This window comes from Mizuhopecten yessoensis, unplaced genomic scaffold (assembly GCF_002113885.1).
Source record: "Mizuhopecten yessoensis strain PY_sf001 unplaced genomic scaffold, ASM211388v2 scaffold716017, whole genome shotgun sequence".
Lineage (NCBI taxonomy): Eukaryota > Metazoa > Mollusca > Bivalvia > Pectinida > Pectinidae > Mizuhopecten > Mizuhopecten yessoensis.
The window spans coordinates 3,771-18,702 of NW_018479906.1; the positions used below are offsets into that span (position 1 = coordinate 3,771).

At 37.0% G+C, this 14,932-nt stretch overlaps 1 protein-coding gene across 1 annotated transcript; it reads left to right on the plus strand.

The window, feature by feature from the left end:
- The first annotated feature begins 3,891 nt into the window (after window positions 1–3,891).
- Window positions 3,892–10,393, plus strand: LOC110441529. Its single transcript, XM_021484705.1, has 6 exons — window positions 3,892–3,993; window positions 4,531–4,619; window positions 5,276–5,437; window positions 5,823–5,940; window positions 6,521–6,574; window positions 9,861–10,393. Exons 2-6 carry the CDS (start codon window positions 4,617–4,619, stop codon window positions 10,391–10,393), a joined length of 870 nt encoding a protein of 289 aa, XP_021340380.1. The 5' UTR covers window positions 3,892–3,993; window positions 4,531–4,616.
- Window positions 10,394–14,932: the final 4,539 nt, after the last annotated feature.

The window sequence follows — 14,932 nt, forward strand, 5'->3', positions numbered from 1 at the left end:
GGGGGGGGGGGGGGGGGGGGGGGGGAGAAAGGTCCGGGTCCAATGAAACAAATTGTTTCACAACGCCTCAGTACGGGCCGAAACCGCCGAAACGAACCCCAGGGAAGACTCAACAGAGGTCGAAATTCCGCTGGTGTTCTCCGAGGGCTTAGGCCTAGCCTTAGCGCTCGCCCCACCCTTACCCCTCCTACCCGACTTACCTGCACACCCTTGCGGGCGGGGAGAACCACCGGCAGGAGTCGGCTGCCAGGCACGGTAAATGTCACACGGCTGCTCCAGAGAGCAAGACCGACAGCTAGGACAGTAAGGGTGGGGGTCGGAAGCCTCAAATAAATGACCCCCAGGACAGCGCCTTTGAGGAGGAGTCTCCATCTCAAAGTAAACAAACCGTCAAAACGCGAACACGTGGCCGGAGCCTGGTCGCAAAACGGCGCAAATAAAGCAAAACGCTAAATTAAAACAAAATAAAGTTATATAGTATTAAAGGATACAATATATATCGGTACAAACAACGCAAGTAGCAGTTGGAACCCCGTAGAAGAAACCAAAACACGTCCGTAAACACGGAAGGCTGAAGGAATTATGAAGTGGGAAGCATGGCTTGGTGTCTTATCACGTGCGTGAATACTGCCGTCTGATTGGTGGGTTTTCCAGGGGCTCCCCATAGGGGTATTTACGTATGTAAAGAGCCAAGTAAGGTTGGAATATGCATTAAAATGACTGTGGTAACGTATTTTGAAATAGAAACTGTGAACCGATGCCAATCAACTTTATAAAGTGCCTCATGTGTTTCTTCAATATAGCTTTGTTTACGCTATAAATTTCCATCAAAGAAGTAGAATTTCAACTATACATTAGCTTCGCATTCACTTGTATTTCTAAACGTATGCTGATCAAATTGTCATTTTAATATCATTCGTGTTTTGTTCGATATAAATTATTTCCGTAATACAAATCTGCAGTCGAATGAAATTATATAGCATACCTCGTATTGGTACTATGCAATGTTTAAGAAATAATCAACATCTATGCGTGCATCATGGTGGAATATATAACGAGGGTGAGAAAATGTTGGTTAAAATAATTAACGAAGGCCGCTTCGGCCTGAGTTAATTATTTTTCCAACATTTTCGAACACCTAAATTCCCGGATTACGTTTACTCCCAAAACCATCATCATCGTACCGATATCAAGCGGATTTTCTTGGAAGTGCCAGTGATACAACATCATACGATAGGCCTGACATGAGTTGGCATATTTAGTTGGTTGCCATGACGTGATGGAAAGTCGCTGACCGGCTGATCATGATGCGACCTTCACCTTCACCGACTTCACCGGACAGCTGTGTTTTGCAACCACTGTTCAGACCGATGCTACTTTTTGGAACATTGTTCTTCACACATGGTATGTACACTGTAGGCGAATGCTCGACATGACTTTGATTTTTTGAAAGCAGACGACGTTTTGCAGATCAGAACAACTGAACACGTGTGACGTCAGATACGATGTTTATTTCAATCAATCAAACATTGGCACGCTATCGACTTCGTTCGTCAAAACATGAAATCAACGCTTGACAGTACATACACAAACTGCACACATCGTGAAACGTACGGCACTACCCAGTGAAGTAAAAACAGAAGTAATTAATAATTTACCATTTTGTCTTCAGACCTGTACATTTTAAATGTCAATAATTATTAAACCATTTTTACTGCACGGACCCACATACTTTAGGTCTATAGATCCGTGTAATCTTTTGAATGGCAGGCCTGTCAAATAGTTTGATCCCGCCTGACAGTTATGCTATTTTTGTTAATTTATGATAAAATACGGGGAGGTTGTTGGAACAGCATGCGTGCGCACTATTTCACGTGCATTGGTTATTGGCACGCGCATGGTATATCGCTCAATAATGCACTCTTTTTAACCAATGAAAACCATCGTTACATCACAGACGTGGTAGAATATCACATAATGTACTGTGTCATCCAGTGAATAAACCTATGTCATATTTTTTGCGTATTAACCATGTAATATGACCTATCAGCCCTGTGATTGGTTGTAATTTCCAATTGTTTCAATTGTGACGTTATTCCTAGGACAAGTACATTACGTCACAGACTTACGCACTGCAGTCAAAATTACTTCTTTTTACATTTCAAGGTTGCATAAAAATTGTTGTTTTACACGAATAAATGCCACAAATCTTGATCATGTGATGAAAAGGATCTTACGCTCGTTTTCATTTCATGTGTGATTTATGAAACTCGTCACGAAGCCAGAGGGTCGCTAAATTGAAAAAAAATCTTAGACTCGTTTCATAATTCTCATATGAAATAGAAACTCATGTAAGATTCTATATATCTATGTAAATAAAGACGATTTCAGTTTCACGGCCGTTATTTTTAATGTTCCTCGGTAAAAACACGCAAGACTTTTCTTAGTATGCTTACCATGTTTAAGTTCCCCTTAATCCTGATACTGGTCGAAGATGGTATAGATAAATACTTCTCGCAAACATACTGCAAAGCTTTCTATCTGGAAAGTTTCATTTTATGCTGACTTTCTAGTTTGATATTTCTAGCATCTACCATGGTTTAAAACATGTTCATTTTGTCTTACATCGTTACTGCCCTACACACACTACATGATTTACCGAGGTACAGGTGGTACTAGTGGGTTTAGGGGGTGGGGTTCACAAGCTATATATTTTCTGTTTGTATATTTCTAACGTCCCTGTTACAGCTTGTTAGTGTTGGCTTCGAGTTCATATTTTGTCATAATGTCATGACGTTTCGGACGTTTTCTGAAGACCAAATTGGCATGTAGTCCTGTTATTGTCCAACACACTCGTATAATGAAATTATGTTGCTGTTTCATAAGTGTTTAGAACTTTACTTTTTCATTGCATGATTTTAAATAAGTTTCAGGGAAATTTTATAATAACATCTTGCGAGCGAAAATGTCATGGGATAACGAATTTAGTAGATATTGAGGCAATCTCGGTATTGCCTGCTTTGTAGAACAACTCAATTGAATTGACCATGAAGCCCCATTGCTAGATAAAACCGATCTGCTTAAATATATAGTAAACCCGTCTTTGTGTATATGTGTATATGTGTGTGTGTGTGTCTTTTTCTGGACACTTGGTTACAACAACCGGTCAGAAAACTAGATACAGTGGTATACTCACCCTTATGGATTTAACGCTCAATTTACTTTAAATCTTGTGCAACAGACACGTCATATCATTGTTTTTAAAGTTATTTGTGAACAAACCTGTGTAAAGTACAAAAGGAACGATTTGGAATTTGAATACAGAATACAATACAACCTTGCTGGAAACTTAAAACGACTTCCCAGGATAACCAAACGGTCTAGGCTGGTGATGTTTATTCTGTCGCATGCTTGGACTAAGGGTTACATCTTGTTTTCAAATGAATGACATACACCAATAGCCAAGGTCACAGGGCCAAATGTGTTGGGAACAATTAACGAACTTCTTCTGAATAAACGAAAGGCAGAGGATGGTTTGGTAATACCGGGCCAGTAGCATGATCAGATAGAAAGCTATCAAATGTTGAAATGAATACACTTTATCCATATTCACAGCCAACCTCTTCTCAATAAACTAAAGGTCTAGGGTGGTCATATTTGGCAAGTATCATGTTCAACATAATGACATTGTTAGACTTTCAAGGTCACATTGATCAAATGTATTTAACTAATTTAGTCACATTGGGGCTTTTGATTGTTTTTCGTTGTCTTTATCTATTGGTTTATAACATCGTTTTAATTGGTCTGTTTATATATATATACACTGTTTACACATTGGTGTTACGTTATAGGATGGTCAGAACTGTCACTGTGGAAGTTTTAGTTCCACCAATCCAGCAGACAGAGATGATTCATTGTGTGTGACGTCATGTTCAGGAGCCTCAACCTTTGAACCATGTGGCGGAAATGGCAAGGGATCTGTATACCAAACAGGTTAACGACATGCAAAACCAAAATAAGACAGTTAGGATAAATTCATTAACCGTAACATGAATAGACAAACAAGAATGTTATGTAGATTAAATTAAGCTTATTTTGAATCTCATACCTATTTATAAATTAACATTTAGTAGGATGGTGTCGGTCCAACATGTGATGATTTACGAAAAGGTTAAAGAAAAGGTTTTTAAAATATCTTCCTTTTTTTTGGGGGGGGGGGGGGGGGGGGTCTATTGACAGCTATAAAATGTTGCTTTCAATGTCAAGCTACATGTATGATATGACGTGATTTTAAACAAAATGGAATGTAAAAAATACACATAAAACATGTCTGCATTGATACAATTGAGAGAAAACTCACTTGCAAGAGACAAATCTGTGAATGGTGGGGGAATGTATCTATCCTTAGATTGAAAGCAAAATGTTAACGAAAACACTTATAATGACACTAAATCAAGCCGATCCAAATTTCATTGTTTATTTATTTGAAAATAGAAATAATTAAATAGATATTTCCTTCATATTAAACAGGTTCTGGAGCTATCAGTCAAGAATTACCTAGCACACAGTTAGGAAGTACCAACGTGACTAGTACCGTGCCATATACAGACGAGATAATGGTAAATTATCCTGCAAGCATGCCTACTTTTAGCTTCAGCTTGCTATCGGTTTCTTAGGCTAATACTATTTGTTTTCGTCAAAGGAAACAATGAAGTATCGAAAAGTACAGGACGCAATAGATAAACAAAGATAGAGATGTTTGCCTGTGCATTTTTCTAACCAATATTTCGGTTTAATTTCCAAATCAAAGGTCTATCTCTCGTTAAGCGAATAGCTACATGAAAGATGAAGAGTACCACATTGAAAACAAAACAGCCAGGCCTCGTTAGTCAAGCCACTACTAGTCTGCTTGTTTCACTGTCGACTCACCACTGATCTAGTTGTACAGAATATCAGCGCGTGTGAGCTGTTATTTCCCTATGTCGGTAGAGACAGATCTATCTTTTCCCAGGCAAAAACGGGAATGTACGTTTTTAGTGTGGGAGGAAAATGTCTCTAACTTACATCCAAAATCTAGATTTTCATAAAAAGATCAATAATTATTTCACCAATTCACTGCATTCCCAATGACGACCAAGTTGATTTATCTTTAGATTATGTTCATTTTTCTGTCTTTAACTGATCGAGAAGAATGAAAAAGAAAAATGAAACAATTGGAAAATAACAATAGATTAAACAAGTTTGACATATCACCGACTTTGTATTCCTTTTGCAGGTTAATGTGTCTGCGATGACCGGGTCTGCCGTGTCATACGTGACCTCAGTTTACGTAGCATCATCTGCAAACAACCAAGGCCAGTATGAGCTGTATTACAACTCGGATGACTGTACGTCCAGCCACCGGATGCCCCATACCGACGAGAATGAAAACATTTCTGTACGTAAAGTGATGTGACTGGATATCTATATGAGACAAATTTAGTTACAATTCATGCATTCAATTACGTTTATTGATATGTATTCCGACAATAAAACCATTTTAAATGTTCAAACATAACGTTTATCGGTTACAATGCACGGGTCAAAAAGGTAAAAAATTGGTAAACACTCCCTACCCCAAACCCCAATTACCATTGTTGATAATAAGTACCTGCTGAACAGCCATTAAAGACACCAGGATTAAGCGATTAAAGACACCAGGATTAAGCGATTAAAGACACCAGGATTAAGCGTATTACCAATAAAGAACCGCGACAGTTTGATACACTGTATATTTTTACATCAATACAGTGCATTGTTTCAACTTCATGTTTCCTGTTCAGGTATTTTCGTTAGCAGCTCATGAGGCAGTGGACACCTTACCGGTACATTGTATTTGGATTGTCTTCCCGACTTCTGTGGGACCGGACCCCATGGTCATCCAAGTCAGCTTTCTGAATGGTAACACGTTCACAGTGTTTATATTTACAGTAAACATATAAATATTGGTAAACTCTTTTAGCCACTAAAGTTTAGGTGTTTGACTATTATCATGTTTCGAGTTATTTTTGACACCCATGTTTGAACATTTAACCACAACAGTATTGAGAATGTTTGGCTTTAACATATTTACATTTTTAGACAGAAACCTTTGACGATTGCTTAGCTTGAATAACAATGGTGAAAAATTATGTCCATGAAAAAAATACTCGGACAAGCAGTGGTTACTATATGCCGAAAAACTTTCGCTGAATCAAATATTCGTCCTTTACTCGTAAAATCCCTGTCCACTCAGTGAATTTCGTCAGTTACTACTAATATTCGCTATTTACTGTCATGATAATTTCTCCTTGTTGTGGAGGGTATTAAAACCGTAATTAAACTGCAACGACAATTTCCCGTAAATAAGATCAAAGAATTTGATAAATTCAATCGAATTATTGTAACAAATTCTTTTACTGCAGAACAGGAAAAAACGCCTTGAGAAATGGAAAACAAATTATGTTATATTACTATATTACTTCAACGTCTCTTATTTCAGATAAGATGTATATTTTGGCCAAGTATTTCGCGATCATAGGCGAATGGAGCGCAGGTAAATAACATCACTATTCATTCACGATACAAGGTGGTAGATTCTGCTGGTGAGTCTAGCCCCGATGTTTGCTGTAAGCTTAAAGGCCACAGTTATCCCTTTTAAGTAGTGGCACAGTTCATAGTCTAGCCCCGATGTTTGCTGTAAGCTTAAAGGCCACAGTTATCCCTTTTAAGTAGTGGCACAGTTCATAGTCTAGTCCCCGATGTTTGCTGTAAGCTTAAAGGCCACAGTTATCCCTTTTGAGTAGTGGCACAGTTCATAATACGCACACTTTACAGAATAATTAATATGAGATTAACTACGACCCCTCTCTAATTACGCACCTGTCCCTCTATTTCGTCAGCATTAAAGCTATTCGGGATCTCTGTGATGGCGTCTAGCATCACCGAAGAGTCATATAACGACAACACAGCTGTATGATGCAGTGTAATTTATTTTTTAGTATAATGAATAATATTACTCAATTTAAAATGTGCAACCACACGTGTAGTGTGACGTTCATCTTTTGAGACAGGAAACTTCCATAATACTGATCAAAAGTTTATTAGATCACCTGAGTCGACGTCTCAATTGACCTTTTGCAATCTCCTTTTGTCCGCCGTCGTGCGTCGTGCGTCGTCCTTCCGTAGACAATTTACATTTTCGACTTCTTCTCAAGAACCACTGCAAAGATTTTGACTAAATTTGGTCTGAAGTATCTTTGTGGGAAGAGGGTTCAATTTTGTTGCTGGATCCCCTGGGGGCTGAGGGGCGTGGCCCAAAATGGGCAATTTGACTAAATCTTTAAAAAAATCTTCTTCGAAAGACTGAGAATGGCTGCTGGATTTATATTTTGCTTTTAAGCAAGCCCTAGGGGTGAAGATTCAAGTTTGTACAAATTAGACCCCTGTGGTCAGAATTAGGGCCACGCCCAGAGGCCAAAGTTTAACATAGGCGGTAATGGAATATTGAGCAATAAAAATCTTCTTCTGCCAAAAGGAAATAGCCGCAGCTTAGATATTTTACTTTTAGCATACCCTAAGGGTAAGGATTCAAGTTTGTACAAAACAGACCCCGGGGGTCAGAATTGGGGCCACGCCCAGAGGCCAATGTTTAGCATAGGCTGTAATGGGTATTGAGCTACAAACTCTTCTTCTGCCAAAAAGAAATAGCCACAGCTTAGATATTTCCTTTTGGCATACCCTTAGGGTGAAAATTCAAGTTTGTACAAATCAAACCCATGGGGTCAGAATTGGGGCCACGCCAAAAGGGAAATGTTTTACATAGGCTGTAATAGGTATTGAGCTACAAAAATCTTCTTCTGCCAAAAGGAAATAGCCACAGCTTTGATATTTTTAGGTCACCTGAGACGAGTTACATTTTCGTCTTCTTCTCACTAACCAAGAGGCCCTGGGTCATGATTTTTGGCCAGTAGCATGTTGGAGTGAAGTGCTTCCAAGTTTGTTCAAATGAATGACTTTGACTTACTTTTAAGGTCACAGGAGTAAAATGTATTAACATATATTTAAACGACTTCTTCGCAATAACCAAGAGGCCAAGGGTCATGATATAGGGCTAGTAGCATGCTGAGTAAAACGGTTACCAAGTTTGTTGAAATGAATTACCTTGACCTTGACCTTTTCTCAAAAACTAAGAGGCCTAGTGTCATAATGTTAGCCAATTAACATGCTAGGATGAATGGCTACAGAGTTCAAATGAACAAACCTTGACCTAATTTCAAGGTCACAGGGGTTACATGTGTTTAATCTTCGTTTAAAGTTTAAAAACAAAACATCATGATTCATCTATCAGTATACATATCAAACTTCATGTTTTCATGGTTGTGAGTTTCATGGAATATATTCTGAAAAAGTTCAATACGATCGTCAGTGTATTTGATACAATCATGGAAGTAATGAGATGCTGTTTCAAATCTAGAACCATGCAGAGGGCTCAGTAAGATAATCTTTCTGACGGTCATTATTTAGGTTACTGGCCTCATTTCTCAAATGACAGAGAACAATATTAGTTTCCCGATTTCCTAAAAACTTAAGGACATCAGTTGTTCTTGTGTTTGAATTTTGAAAACGTGCTATTGACTTTTTGAACTGATAGGCTGAACAGATATAATGAAGGTCTGAAGAGATATCATTTATTTCATTAAACATGGATGGAAAAAACCTATTAGAATAGTAAACAGTTCGAAAAAGAGGAGGATCAATTTTCTAACTGATCTAAGGGGATACCTAGCTAGTGTGGGATCATGAAAATGTGATTTCTTTCAGATAATATGAAGTTTCATTATTCAAAATCTTGTACATCAGCATCATTTTATGTTGTTTTCTCTTACTTTCAAGAGGAAGCCAGCCTAATTCTTTGTACAAGATATTTTGGGGGTGCCTCTACGCAGTTCTGTAATTATTCTTGCAGCCTCTAGCTGGACTGACTCTAAGAGATTTTTTAGATTTTGTGAACAATTATCCCAAACAACATCTGCATATTCTAGTATAGGTCTAATATATGATGTATACATTGTGGTTAATGACTGTCTGTCTAGTTTGTTTCATTATCCTTAAGATATTAATTCTTTTGTATACTTTTTGGTAAATATCATAAATGTGGTCATTCCACTTAGCATCATCACTGAATTTCAAGCCAAGATGTATATGTGTTCAGCTGACAGTAACAGGTTCATCATAAAAATTTCCATTTGGGTGATGAGTATTCAGGTTTTTTTAGAGAACATAGCAGATTATATTTTATTTGGATTAAATTTAATATCCCAATATCCCATTTATTAGCCAATAGTTTTATATCACTGAGATCATCTGTTAGGTTTTGTGCTAACTCGATTGGATCATCGTCTGTTAAAGCGTATAGAGAAGTGTCATCAGCAAACAGTTTAGTTTCATGAGAAACACAGTCAACAAAATCATTAATATAAAGTAAATACAAATATCAAATCTTTCCTGCAATAACGATTGATGTAGTTTCAAGATGTTTACCTTCTTAAAAAGGTTCACAAGCTACAATTGTCTTTAACAGCATACAGAGAGAAACAATACGACTTCAACCAAAGGCAATAGCTGCCAATGGCTGTTCACAGTTAAATAGAAGTTTCCTGTAAAACGGATAGGTATTTAAGTATTCCACATCCTTTTAACAGGAGGTTGAATTCAACAACAATACAGAAGGGTTTTTCACATGTGTAAGATACTCGTGGTAACTCAACTTTTAGGCACTAGTTTGATAATATACTGCATTTGGCATAATAATAGTGTAATTTGTTTGTCATTCTGTTCAGATACGACAACTAATGACCCTACACAGACAGCCACTCCAGTTATCACATCAGAAGTCACAACAGAGGTCACAACGACGGTCACAGAGGTCACAACAACGGTCAATACAGGAACAACGGGAGTACAGGATACAACCATTACTTCATCGGGGCAATCAACAACGAACAATACCCTGACAACCAACCAGGTGTCCACAATAACGTCGTCTTCTGGAATTCCGACAGTCACATCCGGATGCGTTGGTTGTCCGTGTGTAGCACATCAATATGTTAATTATTCAGCAGAAGAAATTAGGCGTAGAATTCAATATTTACAGACTCAACTTACAGTTAATAAGAAAACACTGTCATCATATAAACGGAAACGCACGTCAGCTGTTGACAATAGGGACTCTGCGGTCAGCCTTGGAAGTCTAGGAGTCCTGGTTATTATTACAAGTATCTCGCTTGTTGTCTGTTCAGATTTAGTCAATTTGCGTCGCTTCTTCAGATTGAAAAAACAACGTGCAGCCATGCGTGACAAAATGATGGAATGATAATTTACCTGACATTTTACTTTCACAACTGAGATACAATACATTGTAACCTCATTTTACTGCCTTCGTTTGCTCTTTGGTTATGACGTTGTAAAGGGGGTTGGTGATATATCGAAGAAATATTTTTTTTTGAAATATGTTGGATTATAATGAGCGTATATGTAAACATTACACGATAGAATGGTAATGCAATTATCTACAACGGAAGTTCATTTCACAAAAGTAAATGAAGAAGTTGAAAAGCAATGGGTTCGTTCGACCTATTTTTCGCGTGACTCCACAGGGAGAAAATTGTTGGCAGAAAGTGAGTTTGCTAATGAAATGCTGGTCTTTGTATTGAAATATTACTTCATTAAAAACATCAAATGAAATTTTTGATACGTGCACTAGAGGCAATATCACGGTTATGTTGATAAAATTGCAATTCAGGAGTGAACTATTCATTTTGCAAACACAAACTGATAATTTCTAAGTGTGTCAATCACACATGTATGTTGTAAACACTATTTTTGTTAAAAGGTATACCGCCCTTACCTGTTTATCTTAGGTTGGGTGCTTTGAGCGTATGGGTGTATTTCGTGCTTGCTTTGGTCCTAGTGAAATATACAGCCATCGACGCCATAAACTAGTGCAGTCTATGACGTTATATGAACACATATCTGTGAAATTGCTTATATGCACATTATATTGTCAGCAAAACGTTGTTCATCATTATTCTGTATTGTTAAGTTCTCTTCCTAAAGACGTATCCGAAACAACCATGTTCAAACGGCGTAATAATGGCAGCACGTGACCAGTAGCGTAAAATGACGCTCGATCGGAACCAAATTGTGTACCATGTGTTGTGTTGGTCTGTTGATAACAACTAAAGAGTTCAGCTAAAAAGAGATGTCTGGCTATTGGGATAATACATCAACTGTTTAATAACACAGTATTATGGTGTACACAAGTGGAGCAAGAAATAATATATTTTGAAAATAAAATGACAGGTTAAAGAATGACATAGGATTCCCTCCACCAGCGGAGTGTGAGCGGTTTCTAATATTTGAACTCCTTTTTGTTTTTAATTACTGCTTTCTTTATGACGTTTTGGTTATTCGGTGTTGTCAGTACGTTTACTTGACGTTGTCAGATTTGCACCCCTACCAAGGGTTTACGATCTGAATCTATTAATTAGCCAAATAAAACTACTACTTCTGCATCAAAGATAGCAGCCTCTCTTGACCTTTTTCATATACGTTGATATCCTTTTTAAGTGATTCAAAAGTTATTTAGAATTTTAATACGTTTTGTATTTAGCAAAAATTTCAATACAAATTACGAAGCAGAAGATATTTGTTTTGAATTTGGTCTTAATCTTTCCATTCAGATTTTGATAAAATCAACCGCATTTTGATTTAAAACAGTTCATAATCTAAATGGGATATATGCTTGCATGAAACAGCATTCAGTGATTAACTTACTTAGCAATACGGAATCACAACACGACACACTCAGAAATCTGTCAGACAGCTCTCTGAACTCAATAGGTTATGCTATCAGGCAGTCATCTTGGATTTTGACAGTTCAAGAATATTATTGCTATTTCCACAAATACTTAACATATCTTTATCATTTTGCCATTGCATGTTATACATATTTCTAAAATACTTACTGCACAAGAAGTATTACGGTATGCCCTTCCTTGTTGGAAAAAAAAACAATAATGTTGTTGATGCCCTTTTGCGAGTACCTTAGACGATGACCTGTTGAAGTACAGGTGTTAAAAAAGCAGCATAAGAGTTATATAACTGCAATGGTACGTTAACAAAAAATAAGGATTTTGTACTGGAATTCGAAAAAGGGCCAGTGGTAATCTTTAGTCTGAGATATCGTTGATACACATTTTGAATGTGAGTACCTTAGACGATGCCTTGGAGTATATGTGTTAAAAAGCGACATAAGACCTATTATGTATGTGACATATGAATATCAAACTAGCTAAATATTGGGCCAGTCCAAGGTTGGACCAGTCCAGTATTGAGCTAGCCCAATATTTAATGATTAACCAACTTCATGCTGGTGAATATTTGACAGAGCGAAAGTTTCTCGGTATAAATGTTTTTGTACGCTCTAATTGACATTTTTAAAACTTAGATTTACTATGTATTTATGATATTGATACAATATTTATCACATTTCTATACACATTTATTGACAGAGCCGTTTAATATATCATCATTCATCATTGATCATATGATGGGATAATAGAACATCACGTCAATCTCACGCGCTCGAGTTTCCCCGATCATGTTTTCCTTTATTCGGAACCTCTCTAAAAATGGACAGCAGTCACCACAACCGAGTTTGGAATGACTGAAGCACAGACAACAACAATGGCGAGTCAACCTCAACATCTTTACTATTGGATTATTGTTATATTTCGGCATAACAAATATGTAATGTGTAGTAGGGGCCACACGACTCTTTGTTTCACCGAGGGCAAATCGATAATTATCTTTGAGAAACAAAGAATCGTGTTAACCTATCACAAGGGAAATAAGTGTGTAATACACACTTTGTTGAATACCATCAATTTAACGATCAACATGTTTTTCACATTATTAAAGTCACAAAACATATGTTATTTTTGTTACAATTCTTGATTTCTTTGTTACTTTCTTTCTTTCTCTGCTTTACCAATCGCAAAGTACAGTTATCTCAGACGTATAACCAAATGTATAACAATTCTGCCGTTTTGCATTAAAACAGAAATCTTGTTATCATTTATTTTACTCGAAACTGAGTACTCATATAGCTGTGTATTTCTGTTCTATGTGACACATGACGGATTTATGAAGGTTCGTGTAACCCCGAACCAATAAGCTTTTCTGAGGTACGCAATATCCCTTCAAATACTCAGTTTAATGTTAACCAATTAAAACTACATATGTACATTCCGGACAAGTTGTGGAGTTCATTTTTTCTGAACCCTTGCAATGATTAAACTGTACGAGACACCATCCTACCCTAAAAGGCGTATCTATGAAGTTTCTAGGATTTAACTTTCACATCCCTGTTTTAACCTTGGGACATGGACATGTCTGTGGTGCACCTCATACCGTTTTGTCCTACTTCACATACAATTAGTGAAAAGGTTGTGTATCGACGACTCTAAGGTAACAAGGTGAGCGTACCAAAAAATGGATCGCAAAACTATGATTTTATCCATTTATATAAATTAAATCATGACTTTATAGTTATAGCAAAAGGAAAATATTGGAAAGTATACTTTCAAACCGATAACTAGTCGGGGCTTAATGGAGATATTTACGTAATGCTGTGACGTCACCAATGTGCGTTTCCAGTTTATGCAATTGGCATTACCAAAAACCGATAATGGCTTGAATTTCTCGAGTATACTACGCCTGTAATGAATAGATATGTGCTAACAACTCTACATTTGATAATTAAATTTAACCTACGTTAATTCTTCATCTCACGCGCTGTTGTTAACAGCGTTAATACATAACCTATTTAGTAGTTTGAAATATGCTTCTCATGCTGTTTGAACTCTACTTTAATCGTCTGTTCATAATAAAATGCCATGCTATGCATTCTTAGACTACATCATTGTATAACACGAACTGTCACTTTGAAAGAATTTCTGTTAAGGCTGATCCATTTTGTGTTCTGGTCTGATATGTATCCTGTCTCCTGATGGTGGAGGTTCGACTCTGTTCTTGTTTCAACAATTACATTGATCCAATACTCGGGCTTTAATAAAAGTTTCTGCCATGCTTATACTGCAGTCTCACAATGCGCCTGTGAAAACATCGGCAACGGAGGATACTGTGCCCATTTGTGCCGAGAAAATACATTAACACAAAGATGTGTCCACTTGATGTAGTCTTGGATTTGCAGAAATCGCGTTAACAATTATCAGAAACCACCGATGTTCCCAAGAAGAGCACCTCATTCTCTGCGTAAGTTCATCCTTACGATTGATTTGTTAATGCTACAAAGGGAGGTACAAAATCAAAAAGAATCGATAAATTATCTAATACAAAAACAGACAGTCAAATATGCTTCCTAGAACAATATATGTATTTAACATAACAATTTAATGAAACGCTGATGCAACTCTTCCGTCCAGCCATTCGCAAAACTTGCACAGCAATTATATTTCAATGGACGGCACATATTTAGAAAGCACGGAAATGAGTGACAAAATGAATTCCTGAAGTTATCTTGTGTTGCGATAAAACTATTAACATCCAACAAGTTGATTAGTGAGAAGGATTCCAGCTGTTTTTACCAGTTTTAATCTTTTATAATCGCACTTTAAAGGTGCTTATGATGGGATTCCAAAATTTAATTTTGATATTTTTATGAATACCTCAGAATTGTTCTTTTATTTGTACTTGCCTGTTCTGTAATAGCGCACCATACCACTGAAGTCTGTGGTAACCTAAAAACAATTGTTTATTTAAAATAAATAATCAGACAATGTCCTGATTAGGATACATGGTACTTGACCATAATAATCCGCCATCATAC